Raw genomic sequence first — 14,075 nt, 5'->3', positions numbered from 1 at the left:
GTGACGTCACCAAGACAAGTGACCTAAAATGGTTGTTTTGGTTGTTATTACCCTCCAAGTTTCGCTGTCAAGGCTTATGTATTTCAGGCTAAATGCGAAGAGGTGGGTAATTTTAAAGAAGATCGAGAAAGCCTAGTCTTGATCCCATAATACTTAAGTCTTTCTTCGTTATGTTCAATGCCGGCTTTTATCCAATTTAGTTTAGCAAAGAAATGTCGAACTGAGTTAAGGAATCAATTATTGGCGTGATCAAATTTAAGGAACAGGTGTAGGGAAGTAATAAGCAGTGATATGAACTAATTAAAAATAGGACGAGCTGGGTGATACAAGAGTATAAGTGATAGATAAAGCTGGAGCCGACTCACTAGTTCTCCCGTGGACAGCATGATATGTTTAGTTCCTTATCATATGGGAGGAATCCGCCAAACAGACATGGAAGGCCCGTTAGTTAGGCTAGTCATCAACTTACCAGATTAGGGTTCTCATCGAGGAACTGAACCAAGGTTTTTCTTAGCTCCTTGTGTGAGATTTGAATTCCTATGACACTTTGTAATTGTTCTGATAATGCATGGAACAAACAGTTCCCGGATGCTTGGTTATCAGAAACAAAGAATCCTTTGTTGGCAGCAATAGTTCTCAGATCAGATGGTAGGTTGTTTTTTTTGCTACCCTGCTCTGCATCACATTGTAAATTTTGTAAAGATGGAAAAACATTCCAAGCTGAAAAAAAAAAACAAAACAAAACAGGTACTTATAATCACATTTTCCATTGTTTTGTAGGGCTGTAGTGGTCATGGATATTGATAATTTTTGGGATCCTATTGCAGTGATTAATTGAAAAAAATCCTCTGAAATTGACATCAAGTAGTTTTTTTATGATAAGAGAATTAGCAAGATTTTAATAATATTTGCTTAATCCATAGTTCTCAGTTAGCTCGTTGATTAATTTTGCAAAGCGCAGTGCAGGCTGGTTAGTATCTTGTGTTCTGCTTAAGCAGTGTTTCACATACAACACAATGGGGTCAAACGGAAGTGAACATATTGCATCTTGGGCAGCTGTTATGCCCAAAATATTTTGCAGCAAACTGTCTCAATAAGAGCAAAGACACTTAGCAATACACTTTTGGTAGCGTCAAGGCATGTTAAAAGGGAAAGGCCTCACGTCAAGTTGAAAGGTAGCGCTGATCAAAAAAGTCTTTGCTTGAGCTCCCTAATACCGTATTTATTCGATTAACTGACCTCGGCGCATATTAAATTTTTGGACCTTGAAAGTGGGCGCTTATTCGAGGTGGTCGCTTATTCGCTGGGCACTTATTAAATTCTCACCACTTTCAGCAACTGTAGCATGTTTATTTTGCAACAATGCAATAAATGGTAATAATAAAACGCAAAGATGCAACAAAGCAAGTGTGTCAACTACTTGTGTCCCTGACTGTAGCTATCGTTCATCCACACTTGGGTCAGCCAAGACAGATTCAAATGATGTTAACAATTTTAATGAACAAATGTTACACTTTTGATCAGCAATGGCATTCAAGAAGCTTATTATTATTAAGTCATCAGGGATACCTTCAGGGTCTACAGTTGTCCCTTCCGTTAGCTGAGAAGCTCTATCACTGGATGGAAAAATTCTGCCTTTTGTTTCTGAAGAGCTCTGGAAATCTAAAGAATCATCTGTTGACAAAAAAGAGTAGATAACAACAGGCTGTTTTGGTAAATGCAGATGATGTATGGAATAATCCCATAAGCCAGTGAACTGGAAATAAAGCATATGATAGATGGTTTGGGTTGATATTACTTTACTTTGTTTGCTTACATGTAACATAAAACTTAGAAATCGCCTTTTTTCACAATCTCAGCCAGGACAAAAAGGCAGCAAATATTACACAAATTTGGTTTTGTTTGTTTATTTTCAATTCTTATTAGAGTCCACATCCTATTATAATTTCCTTGTGCAATGTATTAAGAACGTGAAAATTGGCATTCATACCATACACCCAACTGATCATCATGTCAATGAGATCTTTTATCTGTTTGGCCCAGTTGTATTTCCTGCCATAGGCTTCGCGCAAGGTTTCTGCTTCCTTAAGCCGACTTCTTCTGTCCTTGACCAAGATTGTTTTGATAGCAGAGGTCCAATCTGCTGGTTCCTCTGAGTTCACTACATATGTTGATCCAAAAGGTACACTGTGTAAAGCTTTTCCAAAACCGGAGTTGTGGCTGACGAGCACAGGGAGACCAGCTGACAAGGCCTCCAGTCCTGTCAATCCAAAGCCCTCTGTTCTTGAAGGCATGACAACAAGATCCACTTCTTGAAACAAGCGCCTTAGACTCTCTCGATCTTCAACAAATCCTCTTACTCTCAAGCGACTTGCAGGGACACCACATTCAGTCAACCGTTTTGCTATTTCTTTGTGTTTTCCATCTGGAGCCCCAACAAAGACAAGACGAATATCTTCTAACTCAGCAACTGCTTTCCCAGCGATGTCAAATCCTTTCAATTTGAAGTCCTCTACGTCTCCACGACCAAACACCAAGACACTGCGTTGTTGCCTTTCACTAGGAGCCTGCTTTACAGTTGCAAACTCTACGAATACTCCCGGAGTGAAGTCAACAACACTGTCATCTTTTTTACAGCTGCGAAGATAGGATCGAAAGGCCTCACTCAACTTGGGACCAACTCCAACAACATGATCCGCCATTTCACACAGTTTTACTTCCATCTTGTGCTTTTCCTCGCCTCTTGAAATTGGATCTGAATAGTTCTTGAACATTCCAAGTTCCTCTGGATCTGTGTGCACCACTTGAACCCATTTGCACCTTTTAGATCTTTTAATGATTTGAACCTGTTTACCGAGTTTAACTCCATGACCTATGATAATGTCGATTTGCAAATCTTCAGGTGGAGAGCAAAGCCAGTCCAGTTGCTCAAAGCCAGGCAGTGGTGTTGCCTCGACGATCTTTACATTATGCTTCATGGCTGCCTTCTTGTCCTCTTGACTGCATTGAGGTAAAAAGAAAGTGATTTCCACTTCAGGGAATTTGGCCAACTGAATGGCTAACTCTCTGTTTATCGTGGAAAGTCCCCCTTTGCTTGATCCCCATTCAGAAGCCAAAATAGTGACTTGCACTTTGCAGGAATCATCTGCTCCGCAATCCTGTGACTGGGGTTCCCATAAAGAAGATGCCATAGCCAAACATCAAAGTTGTCATACATCTTTAAAGAAAAGTTAACATAGAGAATTACTTATACATACAGTACCATTCAAAAGTAAGTTGACAGTCCGTTGCGAGTCTCGATTCTTGACTTAATTCGTGATTCTTGATTCCTGTGCAAATCGAGAATCGAGAATTCAGAACAAGCTATTGAGAATTGAGTCAAGGATCGAGTCTCGAAGGACAGAAGACAAAAGATTCATCCATGGCTGATTTCTCGATAATTTTACAAAGACATACAGCTGTAACACAATACAGCATGGTTATATTCGCCCGGCCTGGCTTGATAAAGATCAGCTGTAACATACACATCTGTAACATGACTAATCTTTTGCTCTGAAATTGCATTCATGACCCTTGAAAACTTTAGACAAACAATGGTTTTTTTCTAGTACAAAATTTAGTGCATTCTTTAAAGTTTGAGGTAATCTCTCGTAAAATTCGGCTGCTTTTTTCTGTGATGGAACATGATATGCATGAACTTTTTCGTTGCCTAGCACGTGACTAAGTATGTCCACGGTGAGATAAAAAAAGGTTTTTAAAATTTACCTGCCTTTTGAAACGTGGCATGTTGTTTGGATAAATCACTTTAAGGTGGCTCGATACAGTTTTCCAGGGCCAATACCCCCCAAGTTTGAGCGTAAACTACGTCGCCATAAACAAAGTTTTGAAAAAATGGCCACCACAGTTGTACTAGATAAAGATAAAAATTTGTTGTGATCAGGGTTGCAATGACATCGGAGTTGTCATAGCAACGAAATGACGCTATTACCTATTTTACTTTCAGCAGTATATATCGGCACTGGGAACTGTTCTTGCAAAATCATTGAAGGAAGCTTTTTTCTCCAATAGCCGCCTCAATGTTCGTGAAGTTTAAGCGAAATCTGTAAGAGCGTTATCGGGATATTTTGGGATAAAGATTTTGTGGTTAGAAATACGGTAAAAAGTGGACAATCTCTATTTTCGGCTGTTATCTGTAGAAAACGAAGCGCTTTTGACATGCAATTTCACCTCATATTAGTTTCAATCTTTTTAAAAACGTGTGTGAAAGATCATGGAGATAGCTCCAGCCAATTGCTAGAAACAAAGATTTGATTAGTATGTATCCAGGCGCTCTTGTTAGCGGTTTTTTAATATTTTGGTCTACTTTAACAAACTAACAAATAGTTTTTAAACCGCTCGATAGATTTTTTTGAACATTTAAGTTTCTTAAGATTAACCTTCCTTTTATATGACCTTTTAGTTTCAAGATTATTGATATATTGTTAGGCTGTAAAATAAGGGCTACAATTCGATAATATTTTGGCTGAAATTTTGTGTTTACAAGTGTGAGCCTCTCATTACTCAGGGTATTGTCTCCAAGTTTCATATTTTCATGCACAACAATAGCTAGCATTTTTGCATATGTCAAATGCATTGTTAGTTACTGCTGTTCACGTGAACATAAAACTTGGAGACAATGCCTTGAATAATGAGAGGTTTTCTCTTGTAATGATGAAACTTCTGATAAAAAAGTAGCGAATTGTAGCCGTTATTTTACTGCCTTACAATGTATCAGCTCAAGCTCAAGAATCTTAAATTTTTTAAAAAATCTATTGAGCGGTTTAAAAATTATTCGCTAATTTGATAAAGAAGACCAAAATGTTTACAAAAGCGTTAACAAGAGCGCGTCGATACATACTAATCAAACCCTTCTTTCTAGCAATCGGTTGGAGCTGTCTAAATGATCTTTCACACACGTTTTTAAAAAGATTGAAAGTACTATGCGGTGAAATTGCATGTCAAAAGCTCTTCATTTTTTACAGATAACGGCCAAACAACGATATTCTCCATTTTTTACTGTGTTTCTAGACAGAAAAACTTCATCCCAAAATATCTCGATAACGCTCTTACAGATTTTGCTTAAACTTCACTAACATCGAGGCCGCTATTGGAGGAAAAAGCTCCCGTAAACGATTTTGGAAGAACAGTTCCCAGAGCCGAGATATACTGCTGCAAGTCAAAAAGGAAATAGCGTGATTCGGTTGCTATGACAACTCCGATGCGGTTGCAACCCTGATCATAACAAACTTTCATCTTTATCTAATAAAGCTGTGGTAGCAATTTTTCCAAAACTTTGTTTATGGCGACGTAGTTTATGTTCAAACTTGGGAGGTATTGACCATGAAAAACTGTATCAAGCCACCTTAACGCTAGAATAGACAATTTGGCAACATTTACCCAATTTAAAACTCATAGGCGGTGGAGCAGGTGGGGCAAACGAGCTCACATTTTGATGCCAAAAAAAACTTTAACGGATGTATTTGACATTTCCTGACATGGCTAAACTTTACATCCAGTTTTTTTTAGACCAAAATAACCCCAAATCTAGATATTAGTGCAAGAATGAGTTGATCTATATCAGAGATTTTGAAGCTGTTCAAAAAACACACAGTCATGTATTATCAGGTTTAAAAACTATCGGCTTCGCCTTGAGTTTTTAAACCTGATAATATACTCCTGCTCGTTTTTTAAACAGTACATAAAATTATAAAAGTTAAAATCCCAAAGTTTCAGCTAAAACTGGGCCTTCATTTTACAAATTGGCAAAACCGATGCCTTTTCGAATCATCAGAGGTGGAATTTGTGGCATGAGTATTTGAATTTTTGAATATTTCTGTGCTAACTGAAAGTGCTGGTCTACTAAAGGTGGACAGTTTTTGTCTGTCATTATTAAAGGATTATTTTATGTTAGCTTTTGGTTGAGGGTGTAATATTTGGGACAGGTTTTGTTTCAAAAATATGTGTGCCTACTTTAGAGATACATGTACAGAGGAAAGCAGTGAGTACTAATACAACGGCATCAATTTTCCTTCGACCAGCCTCACAGTAAAATGAGTAAAAACAAACTGCCAGATTTAGCCAAAAACGCCTCTGTTGAAAGGCAGTTAACAGTTAACCTGACCACAACTTTGCATGTATTAACCAAATGATAAGTTGTTCCCTCTTCTTAGATCTGCCTGGTTCTAAAATCTTTCTGCCTCTGTGTAAATACATTGTAGCTCTAACAAAAGGTTCTCTTGAGGTTGGTCCACATGCAAAAGTTTTTTTTAAAGGACTAATCACTCACTAGCTTAAAAATGAGTGGGTTCTTCCCAACTTTGTGAGGAGGGATGGGTTCAGCCAAGTGTTTTCATTAGAGTCCAATTTCGCAGCAATTATGACCAAGGTTGCAATAGCCCTACATTGTATGGTGAGTGATCACATTTTCACTTTTAGCTTTAGGTATAGGAGGGCCCTTATTCTCACCATAGAAATTAAGTTCTTCATCTGAGTCTTCAGTCACATCTCTCCGTCTCTTTGCTGCTTGCATGACAGTAAGTTGAAAGGGCTTCACACAAACTGGAGAATTAAATTAAAGTTTAAATATTTATAAGTAAAAGAAAATTCCAAAACAACTATGATAAGTAACACAGTTGTCATGACCACAAGAAAAATAGTTAGTCAATGGCTACAAGTGTAAAATCTGGCTTCAGTAGGAGCATTAACCATCCACAAATATGCTTGTGAATTTAATTTTTCAGGAAGTTTTTGTTCGCAGATCAGGAGTCAGACTGAATTTTACAGCAAGTACTACAGGTAACACCCTGACAGGTTTTTGTGCTTTAGCACATGTGGAATTTTATCTTTTATTTGTTAGGTCAAAATAATCCAAACATAAGAATTAAGTTGGTAAACTCATGTTTCATCACGACTAAGCCAGTGATGAGGCATACATTAAATTATGTGTGTGAGATTTCCCCTAAAGAAACTTAAAATTTTGATTGGATGTTATGTGACAGATTTGGTCTCAGATTTGTGAATAGCCCACATTCGATACATATGTATGTTAAAATTCTAACAAGACTTCTAGCAGCCTAGCTGAGTCGCAGTTTCTGGGAAGCAGCGCCAATATCCTTGTTCTGGCCCCCAACATACTCAAGAAATTACTGGAAGAGCATTTTGAATTTCCTTCTATCTTGATTGGCAAATCGACAATGGCATTTTTAACAGGCCAAATTATCATAGCTTGTACTTGAATCCTGGTAAGGATAGAGTACTAAAGTGTGACGTCATAAAAATGAAATTTCTGAAATTATGGGATTTGTCCGGATATTCTGAAAGAACAATGTCTAAGAGGCCTACTTGCCAAAAATGAGCATTTCGGGGCAAATTGTCTCTGAGATCGTAGCCCAGTTATGCTTAGAAAACTCCATACAAACCCTTCTAATTTTTTTTTGGGTCGACCCAAAAAAAAATTAGAAGGGTTTGTATGGAGTTTTCTAAGCATAACTGGGCAACGATCTCAGAGACAATTTGCCCCGAAACGCTCATTTTTGGCAAGTAGGCCTCTTAGACATTGTTCTTTCAGAATATCCGGACAAATCCCATAATTTCAGAAATTTCATTTTTATGACATCATCACTTTAGTACTCTATTTAGGGTCAAAATTGCAAATTTCTAACCACTCTATTGTATTGCAATTCCCAGAAAAGACTTAAGCACAAAGAAGACCAAACCAAATAATCATAGAAAACAGACCAGAAAGCCTCAGACTCGTGTAAGAATTTTAATAGGCTGATTTAGCAACAGAACGGGAGTGTCAGTTGAGGACGGGAAAGCCCGCCAAAAGGACTAAACATGACTTCTGGTGCCCAATCTGTCGCTCTGCCTTTGGTCAAGCCAGTTGTTTGATTCTTTTCTGTTGCTAAATCACCCTAATATATCGAACGTGGGTGGGCTATTCCTTCCTCCCACGCACGTCCTTCATATACTCGCGCGCCTTCGATCACACCCAATCTCTCACTACCAACGTTTGTCAACTTTTGCACGAGTATAAACCAAAACCATGTAATTGATTATCGAATGAAGGAGTCACTAAATTTCCCTTCTTTGACTACTACATCGTTGTTTCATGTCCCAATACTCTTCAGAGCGCTTTAAAGGAAGAGGCACAACACAATAGGCACTTTTTAAGCTAATGTTATTCAAGTACGCTATGCAAGTGAGCTTACATGTAAAAACGAGGCGAAGCATTTTAAAGTTTAACCTCAGGGGACCTGCTTTGATACTTGCACACAATAAGAAGACACATTATGCTTAGATTTCACATGAAAAAGAAATGAATTAACTTCGATTCTTACCTTGACAAGCAACGCATGCATTGCAATGCAATGCGGAAAATCTACTTTTTCAGGGAACACCAGCAAGAAGCCAAGCGATGTAACTTGATAAAGTTGTATGATGGGATACTTGCTGAGATAATCAACTCGGCTGATGTTTTCAGGTTTGCCCCAAGCTACAAAAAAGACGAAATTTTTCCGTTGAAAGGGATAAAGACAGCCACACACTTTGTAACTTCCACACCGACGTCGATGCTAACTTATCTGGGAGTGCCTCGACTGTCGATGTCTGTAACAATTGTCTTCGCATTCATTGGCTCAAAAGTGCCCCATGACGTATTAGGACGAAAAAGTGAGACTCTGGATGTGGAATTCTAGGTTAGTTGAATGGACTTACATTGCAAGTTTTCGTCACATGTAATATAATCTCTATACTAGCGTCACAAATAAAAAAAAAATTAAGCTTAAAAGTGAAAAAAAAAATTGTATCCATTTGTGTATTCCGAAAATCGCGTGTTAATTTTATTTGACATACTGTATTTTATAGTTTTGTTCAGAGGAAAACTAGGGCAAGGTATAAGCATGTAAGCGAGGAGGCGGGAGTTTAATTCATAAAAAGGAACTAATTCGTTTACCTTGAAAGGAGTACTTGTTGTGCGGTTTAATATCATGTCACTTTTCAGTTAGCCTGAATTTCATCCGATTACTTCGAGTCGTTATTACTCCCTCAGTTGTTGAGAGGAGAAAACGACTCGAAGCAATCGGATGGATTTCAGGCTACTTTTCAGTGAGCCTGACAGATTCTGACACAGCGATGGTTCCAAGAATAAGCCGTGAATTGCAAACGACAAGATGCTTTTATAAAAAAATTAACATTGCATTGAAAGGATAAAACAGAATAAGATAGATGACATAATAGTCTCGAAAGCACTTGCCTGTGTTTGCCTTTTGTTTTTTTTTTTTCCACAAACGGGTTTGCTTTCACAAAGCTATAGACATCAGGGCGAGTGACGACTGACGAGGAGGGAGCTTTCTGGAGAAAGTTTTTGTAGAACTTTAAAGCCTAGAGGACTAAGCCCTTTACACACAGATAACCGGTCATATGGATGGCATAGAATTTACTGATACCACTTTCATATGCCTACATTGAAAACAATACATACCATGCAGATATAAAATTAAGGAACGATATCTTAAGACGTGAACTCAGGGGCACCCAACGTCAATTTTCGGAAAATATCTGTTCGGAAGGCGATTTGAGATCTAGAATTTTCGGAACATTTGTTGTAAAATTTCTTGCTTGTCTGCCTCTCCTAGGATTTTCGAACACCTAAAAAATGGTATAATTAACCATTTTTAACGGATTTTACCCTAAAAAGGTCACCTAGAACTTTCGGGAGCCTTTTTTCTGGCTAACATTTTCGAAAAGGTAAGTTTTGATCCCTATAATTTTCGGATCACTAGACTTTCAGCTAGGAAATCTGAACAGATGAAAAATTGTTAGGGGATAGAAATATGCCTATATCCACCGTTTAAATACTAAAATACGTTTAACAATGCGATGTTTAAGTTGTCTTGAACTACATTCTCGTTGGGTGCCCCTGTGAACTGATGACAGTAATGTGATTTTCATACTTTCTCCAATGATGAATAACGATTAGCAAAATATCTGTGGCTGCCATGTTTAATTAACGTATACGGCTCCTAGTATATGTTCATGTAACAAAGGAAAAACAGTCTTCCTCACCCATCAACCCCTTTTTTTATGGACTTTCAGTTGCTGTTAAAATTAAAAGGAAACAACTGTTTTTACGGTAGAATTTCAGAGTAAATTTTAAAAAACAAACAGTTTAGATTATTTTCTTAGACTGTTTCATGGCGTATGCGCTCAATTCAGAAAAGTGAGACTCGATCTGAATCCCCGACGACGTTTTCCCTGTTATGAATCCAGTCCGGAGTCAAATTTTACTTTTGTCCCAAATCATTCCTCTCAATACAAAGCGTCTTTGAATTCAAGGTCAAACAACTTCCCGTATCAAAGGCCACTATTTCACACCTTGTAAGCACGCTGGTATGTTCATTTGTACTACACATGTTGAAAACCGATAGCTATTGTAGTTTCCAACAAAATTGTTACGGGCGAGCAAAAGCAAGCTTAGTTATCGGCGGCACATGTCGTGTTTAATAACGGAACTGAAAGCTGGAAGCTATTCCAAATGGTCAACCACTACCTGCACAGCGGGAGTCTGATGACGTTAAACTTTGTACCTGCTATATACGCACGAGTGCAGGCGAAGGGGAGCATGTGTTCGCCTCGGGGAGATTGGTTGCGTGGTAGCCTGCGTAGCATGGCGGTTTTGGTTGGGCGCGCTACAAAACCGCCATGCTACGCAGGCTAGTTGCGTGGAGGAAAAAGGAATCAGCATTGGCCAACGTCAAAGAGTCGAGAGTGTGCCGATTTTCAGAAAATCTTTACATCACGAGTGATTCAGTTGTGAGAATCCGAATTGTAACAAAGTCAAGGCACGCCTTGATAGTGATGAAAATAGAAATGATTTATTCCGGAGTTCACTTAGCCTGATAACGTTGACGATAGCTGTTCAGGATTGCATAAGCGTGGGTGATCACATGATAAGATCGGGTTTCAACAAGTCTATTGTTACATCCTTTCTCTTTTGTCAAAAAATGTATATATATATAATATGTAGATGTATTAATAATCACAGGAGTTCAGGCTTCAGGAGTAATCATTGATCGTTTATTGCGACAGTGCTGTTTCCTATGGTCCGAAAATTGTAGGACCACACTCATCAGGCAACTTCAACGATTCGATGAAGTTGCCCTGATGAGTGTGGTTAACTCCTGTGATTATTAATAGTCAATGCTCTTCAATTAAATGAATTGAGCGCTCTACGAAATACCTTCTACTCAGAATACAAGTAATATATAGATGTATGTATACATACTTATACTAGACTGTTCCGGTCGATGAAGCTATATTCTTTACTGAATTGTTCTTGTTAAAAAAAAAAATCAAATGTCTCTTGTTACCTAGCCAAAATACTAATTCAGTTTAGTATAATTACATTGATGATTATCGAAAATAGAACGCTATGATTGGCTAGGAGCTTCGCTTCATCCCGCTATAATCACCGCGCGGTGATTACAACATTGAAGGCTAGCAGTTTTCCAAAATGGCAGCCAGATTTGTTGATGTTTCGGACTCGGAAATTGATCAGTAATTTTATTTTCTCGAATAATCATAAATGTAATTATACTAAAACAATTAGTCGCCTCAGGCGACTAATTGTTAAATAGAATATAGCTTGAATAAGCGTGGGCGATCACATGATAAGATCGGGTTTCAACAAGTCTATTGTTACACGAATCAGCGAAGAATGCACTTTAATTTCCAATCCTATACTATTTTCCCTCTGTTGCATAACTGTTAACACGTGGAAACGCTAACATTTGGTATTTATTTTGATTCTTGTCGTGTTTTCTTTGATTAAAAAATGGCGTGTTTTTGCCGGGTTTCATTTTTGACTTCCCAGTTGATGTTTGATTTCAGAAATTCGTCCCTTCTCTAAAATGGCACTTTTGATTTCAAATGCTTACTGAATACAGGGCTAATGGGACTGAGGAAGCCAAGAAGAAGAGGCGGAAGCTGGGAATGCAAAGTACGGGAGGTTTGGACATCCCCCCCCCCCCAGGGAATGAGAAATCGCTCTTTGTTATCTTCCTCAGTAATTTAAACGGGTGATTCTCAACTAAATGCCACTTGTTCGTTAGAATCTTTTAAAGACTGGTTAGTCTGCTACACAGCCGTTTTTAGAGCCGTCACGCAATGCTCCTCCCCTTTGTGGGGAGGCGCGTTGCGTGACGACACTAAAAACGGCTGTGTAGCAGACTAGGCATGTGGGTTGCACTGTGTAACAAAATTCGTGAATCTGATTTCTTTTTTTTTTGAGGTCTTCTGTGGTTTAGGAAATTTTCTCTAAAAAATAGTGATAAAAATAAAACTGAAAAAGAGTATGTTTCAAAACTTGAATTCCAAAAAACCAACCATTGTCTAGTCTGTCCAATATCGTCTCCAGAGCCACTCGACTTAATGTGACCCAGAGCAGAAACGACGAGGACTGGGGACATGAATGGGAGCTGCACCTGGTTTTCAGTTCTGAAGCCCAAATCAATGAGAATGTGTAAGTTATTCGTGTCATCTCCTCCACACATATGAAAAACATATGTACCTAGATAGTCCGCTTGAGCCTGAATTACATATCAATGAGTTTCCAAGATTTCTTTTGGGGGAAAGCTAAGCCAATATATACAATATGTGCATGACGGTTCGAAATCATCAAATCCACCCCAAAATTCACCTGCTCACTCAGGGGTAACGAAGTCATAAAAAAGCTGTTATACTCACATCAAAAAGCAAATAAGAATGCTAAGCTTAATTAATTTTTGGTCCTTCAGCTACCTTGGTGTATAATACATTAAGTACAATTGTGTACTCCCGAGAAAAAAGCTAAGAAAGTAAGATAGCAGGAGATCCGAATCAGCTTTTACAACTCAAGGCCAAAATTATTCAATACGATGGCCAATTTTGTTGTGACGACTTGCTTGCTTAATGGTCTGCTTATGCTCTTAACAATCATGGGCAACGTTCTCGTGTTGACCGCAATGTCAACAACTCCTTCTCTTCGTTCACCGTCCACGATTTTCTTATGTAGTCTCGCTGTCTCAGATCTGCTTGTCGGGTTCGTTGTACAACCGATCTACATTGGATTTAGACTTAACCCAGGACCGGAATTAGAACACTTAGCCTACATCCTCGTCTCTTTAGCCTGTAGTGTTTCTCTTTGCACGATGACAGCCATCAGCGTGGATCGGTTTATGGCTCTCCATTTTCACTTAAGATACCCGGATATGATGACCAATAAACGCGCTGTAAACGTATCACTAAGTCTTTGGTTCTTGGCCTGCACAACATCATGTATTAGATTGTATTAGGTTCGTAAACATAAGCTTCAGATTCAAATTCAACAGCAGCCCGCCATGCAAACTGTGATTGTTGATCGTAAACAGAACCTGGCGCGATGGAGAAGAAGTGCTTTAAACACCTCTATATATTACATCTGTATGATTCTGTGTTATTTTCCGATGTTTTCATCACTGTTACTTTTAAGCATTAACCCAAAACTCGAGAGACAGGAGTGGGTTTTGAAAATGAATATGGTTTTTATGAACTCGTCCATTAATCCAGTTTTGTATTGTTGGCGTTTACGCGAACTTCGACATGCAGTTTTAAAGATAATCAAACAACTACTATGTAAACAAACGGAAGAAACCTAATTCTCCGAGAAGAAAACCGTATTAATCAGTTCAATTAGTTTTTCTGCTTTACTGTTGTAACACGAACGACGCTTTGGCTTAAACATCGCGTGAAAAAAATCGACGTTACTTCTAACGATGAAATAATTACAAAAATATGAATATAGTTCACATCATGTCACATCCGCCATGTTGGTGTCCCAAACCAGTCCTGTGGGAGTTGAACTCTTTTCTAATGTAAACACTTTTAAGTGCTAGCCACGTGAGTGAAAACGCTCTATTGAATTTTCTGCACTGTCGTTATGATAGATGCCCTACCAATGTCGGTACATGTTCCATCCCCTAACACAGAATACGCTCCTGCCCAACAACAACAACCACACA

The 14,075-nt window shown here is 38.4% G+C and overlaps 1 protein-coding gene across 1 annotated transcript; it reads right to left on the bottom strand.

Annotated features, from left to right (window-relative positions):
• Window positions 1–1,907: 1,907 nt before the first annotated feature.
• On the bottom strand, window positions 1,908–3,214 carry LOC140924358 (D-inositol 3-phosphate glycosyltransferase-like). The gene has a single exon (XM_073374395.1). The coding sequence runs from the start codon at window positions 3,189–3,191 to the stop codon at window positions 1,923–1,925; it is 1,269 nt and encodes a 422-aa protein (XP_073230496.1). The 5' UTR covers window positions 3,192–3,214; the 3' UTR covers window positions 1,908–1,922.
• Window positions 3,215–14,075: the final 10,861 nt, after the last annotated feature.

This window comes from Porites lutea, chromosome 14 (assembly GCF_958299795.1).
Source record: "Porites lutea chromosome 14, jaPorLute2.1, whole genome shotgun sequence".
NCBI classification, from domain to species: Eukaryota; Metazoa; Cnidaria; class Anthozoa; order Scleractinia; family Poritidae; genus Porites; species Porites lutea.
The sequence above is the reverse complement of the archived record's forward strand: the minus strand, read 5'-3'. Positions and strand labels throughout refer to the sequence as shown.

What these genes read in the sequence shown, in the direction of transcription:
- LOC140924358 (XM_073374395.1), bottom strand. Translation starts at nt 3,191, where the DNA reads ATGGCATCTTCTTTATGGGAACCCCAGTCACAGGATTGCGGAGCAGAT.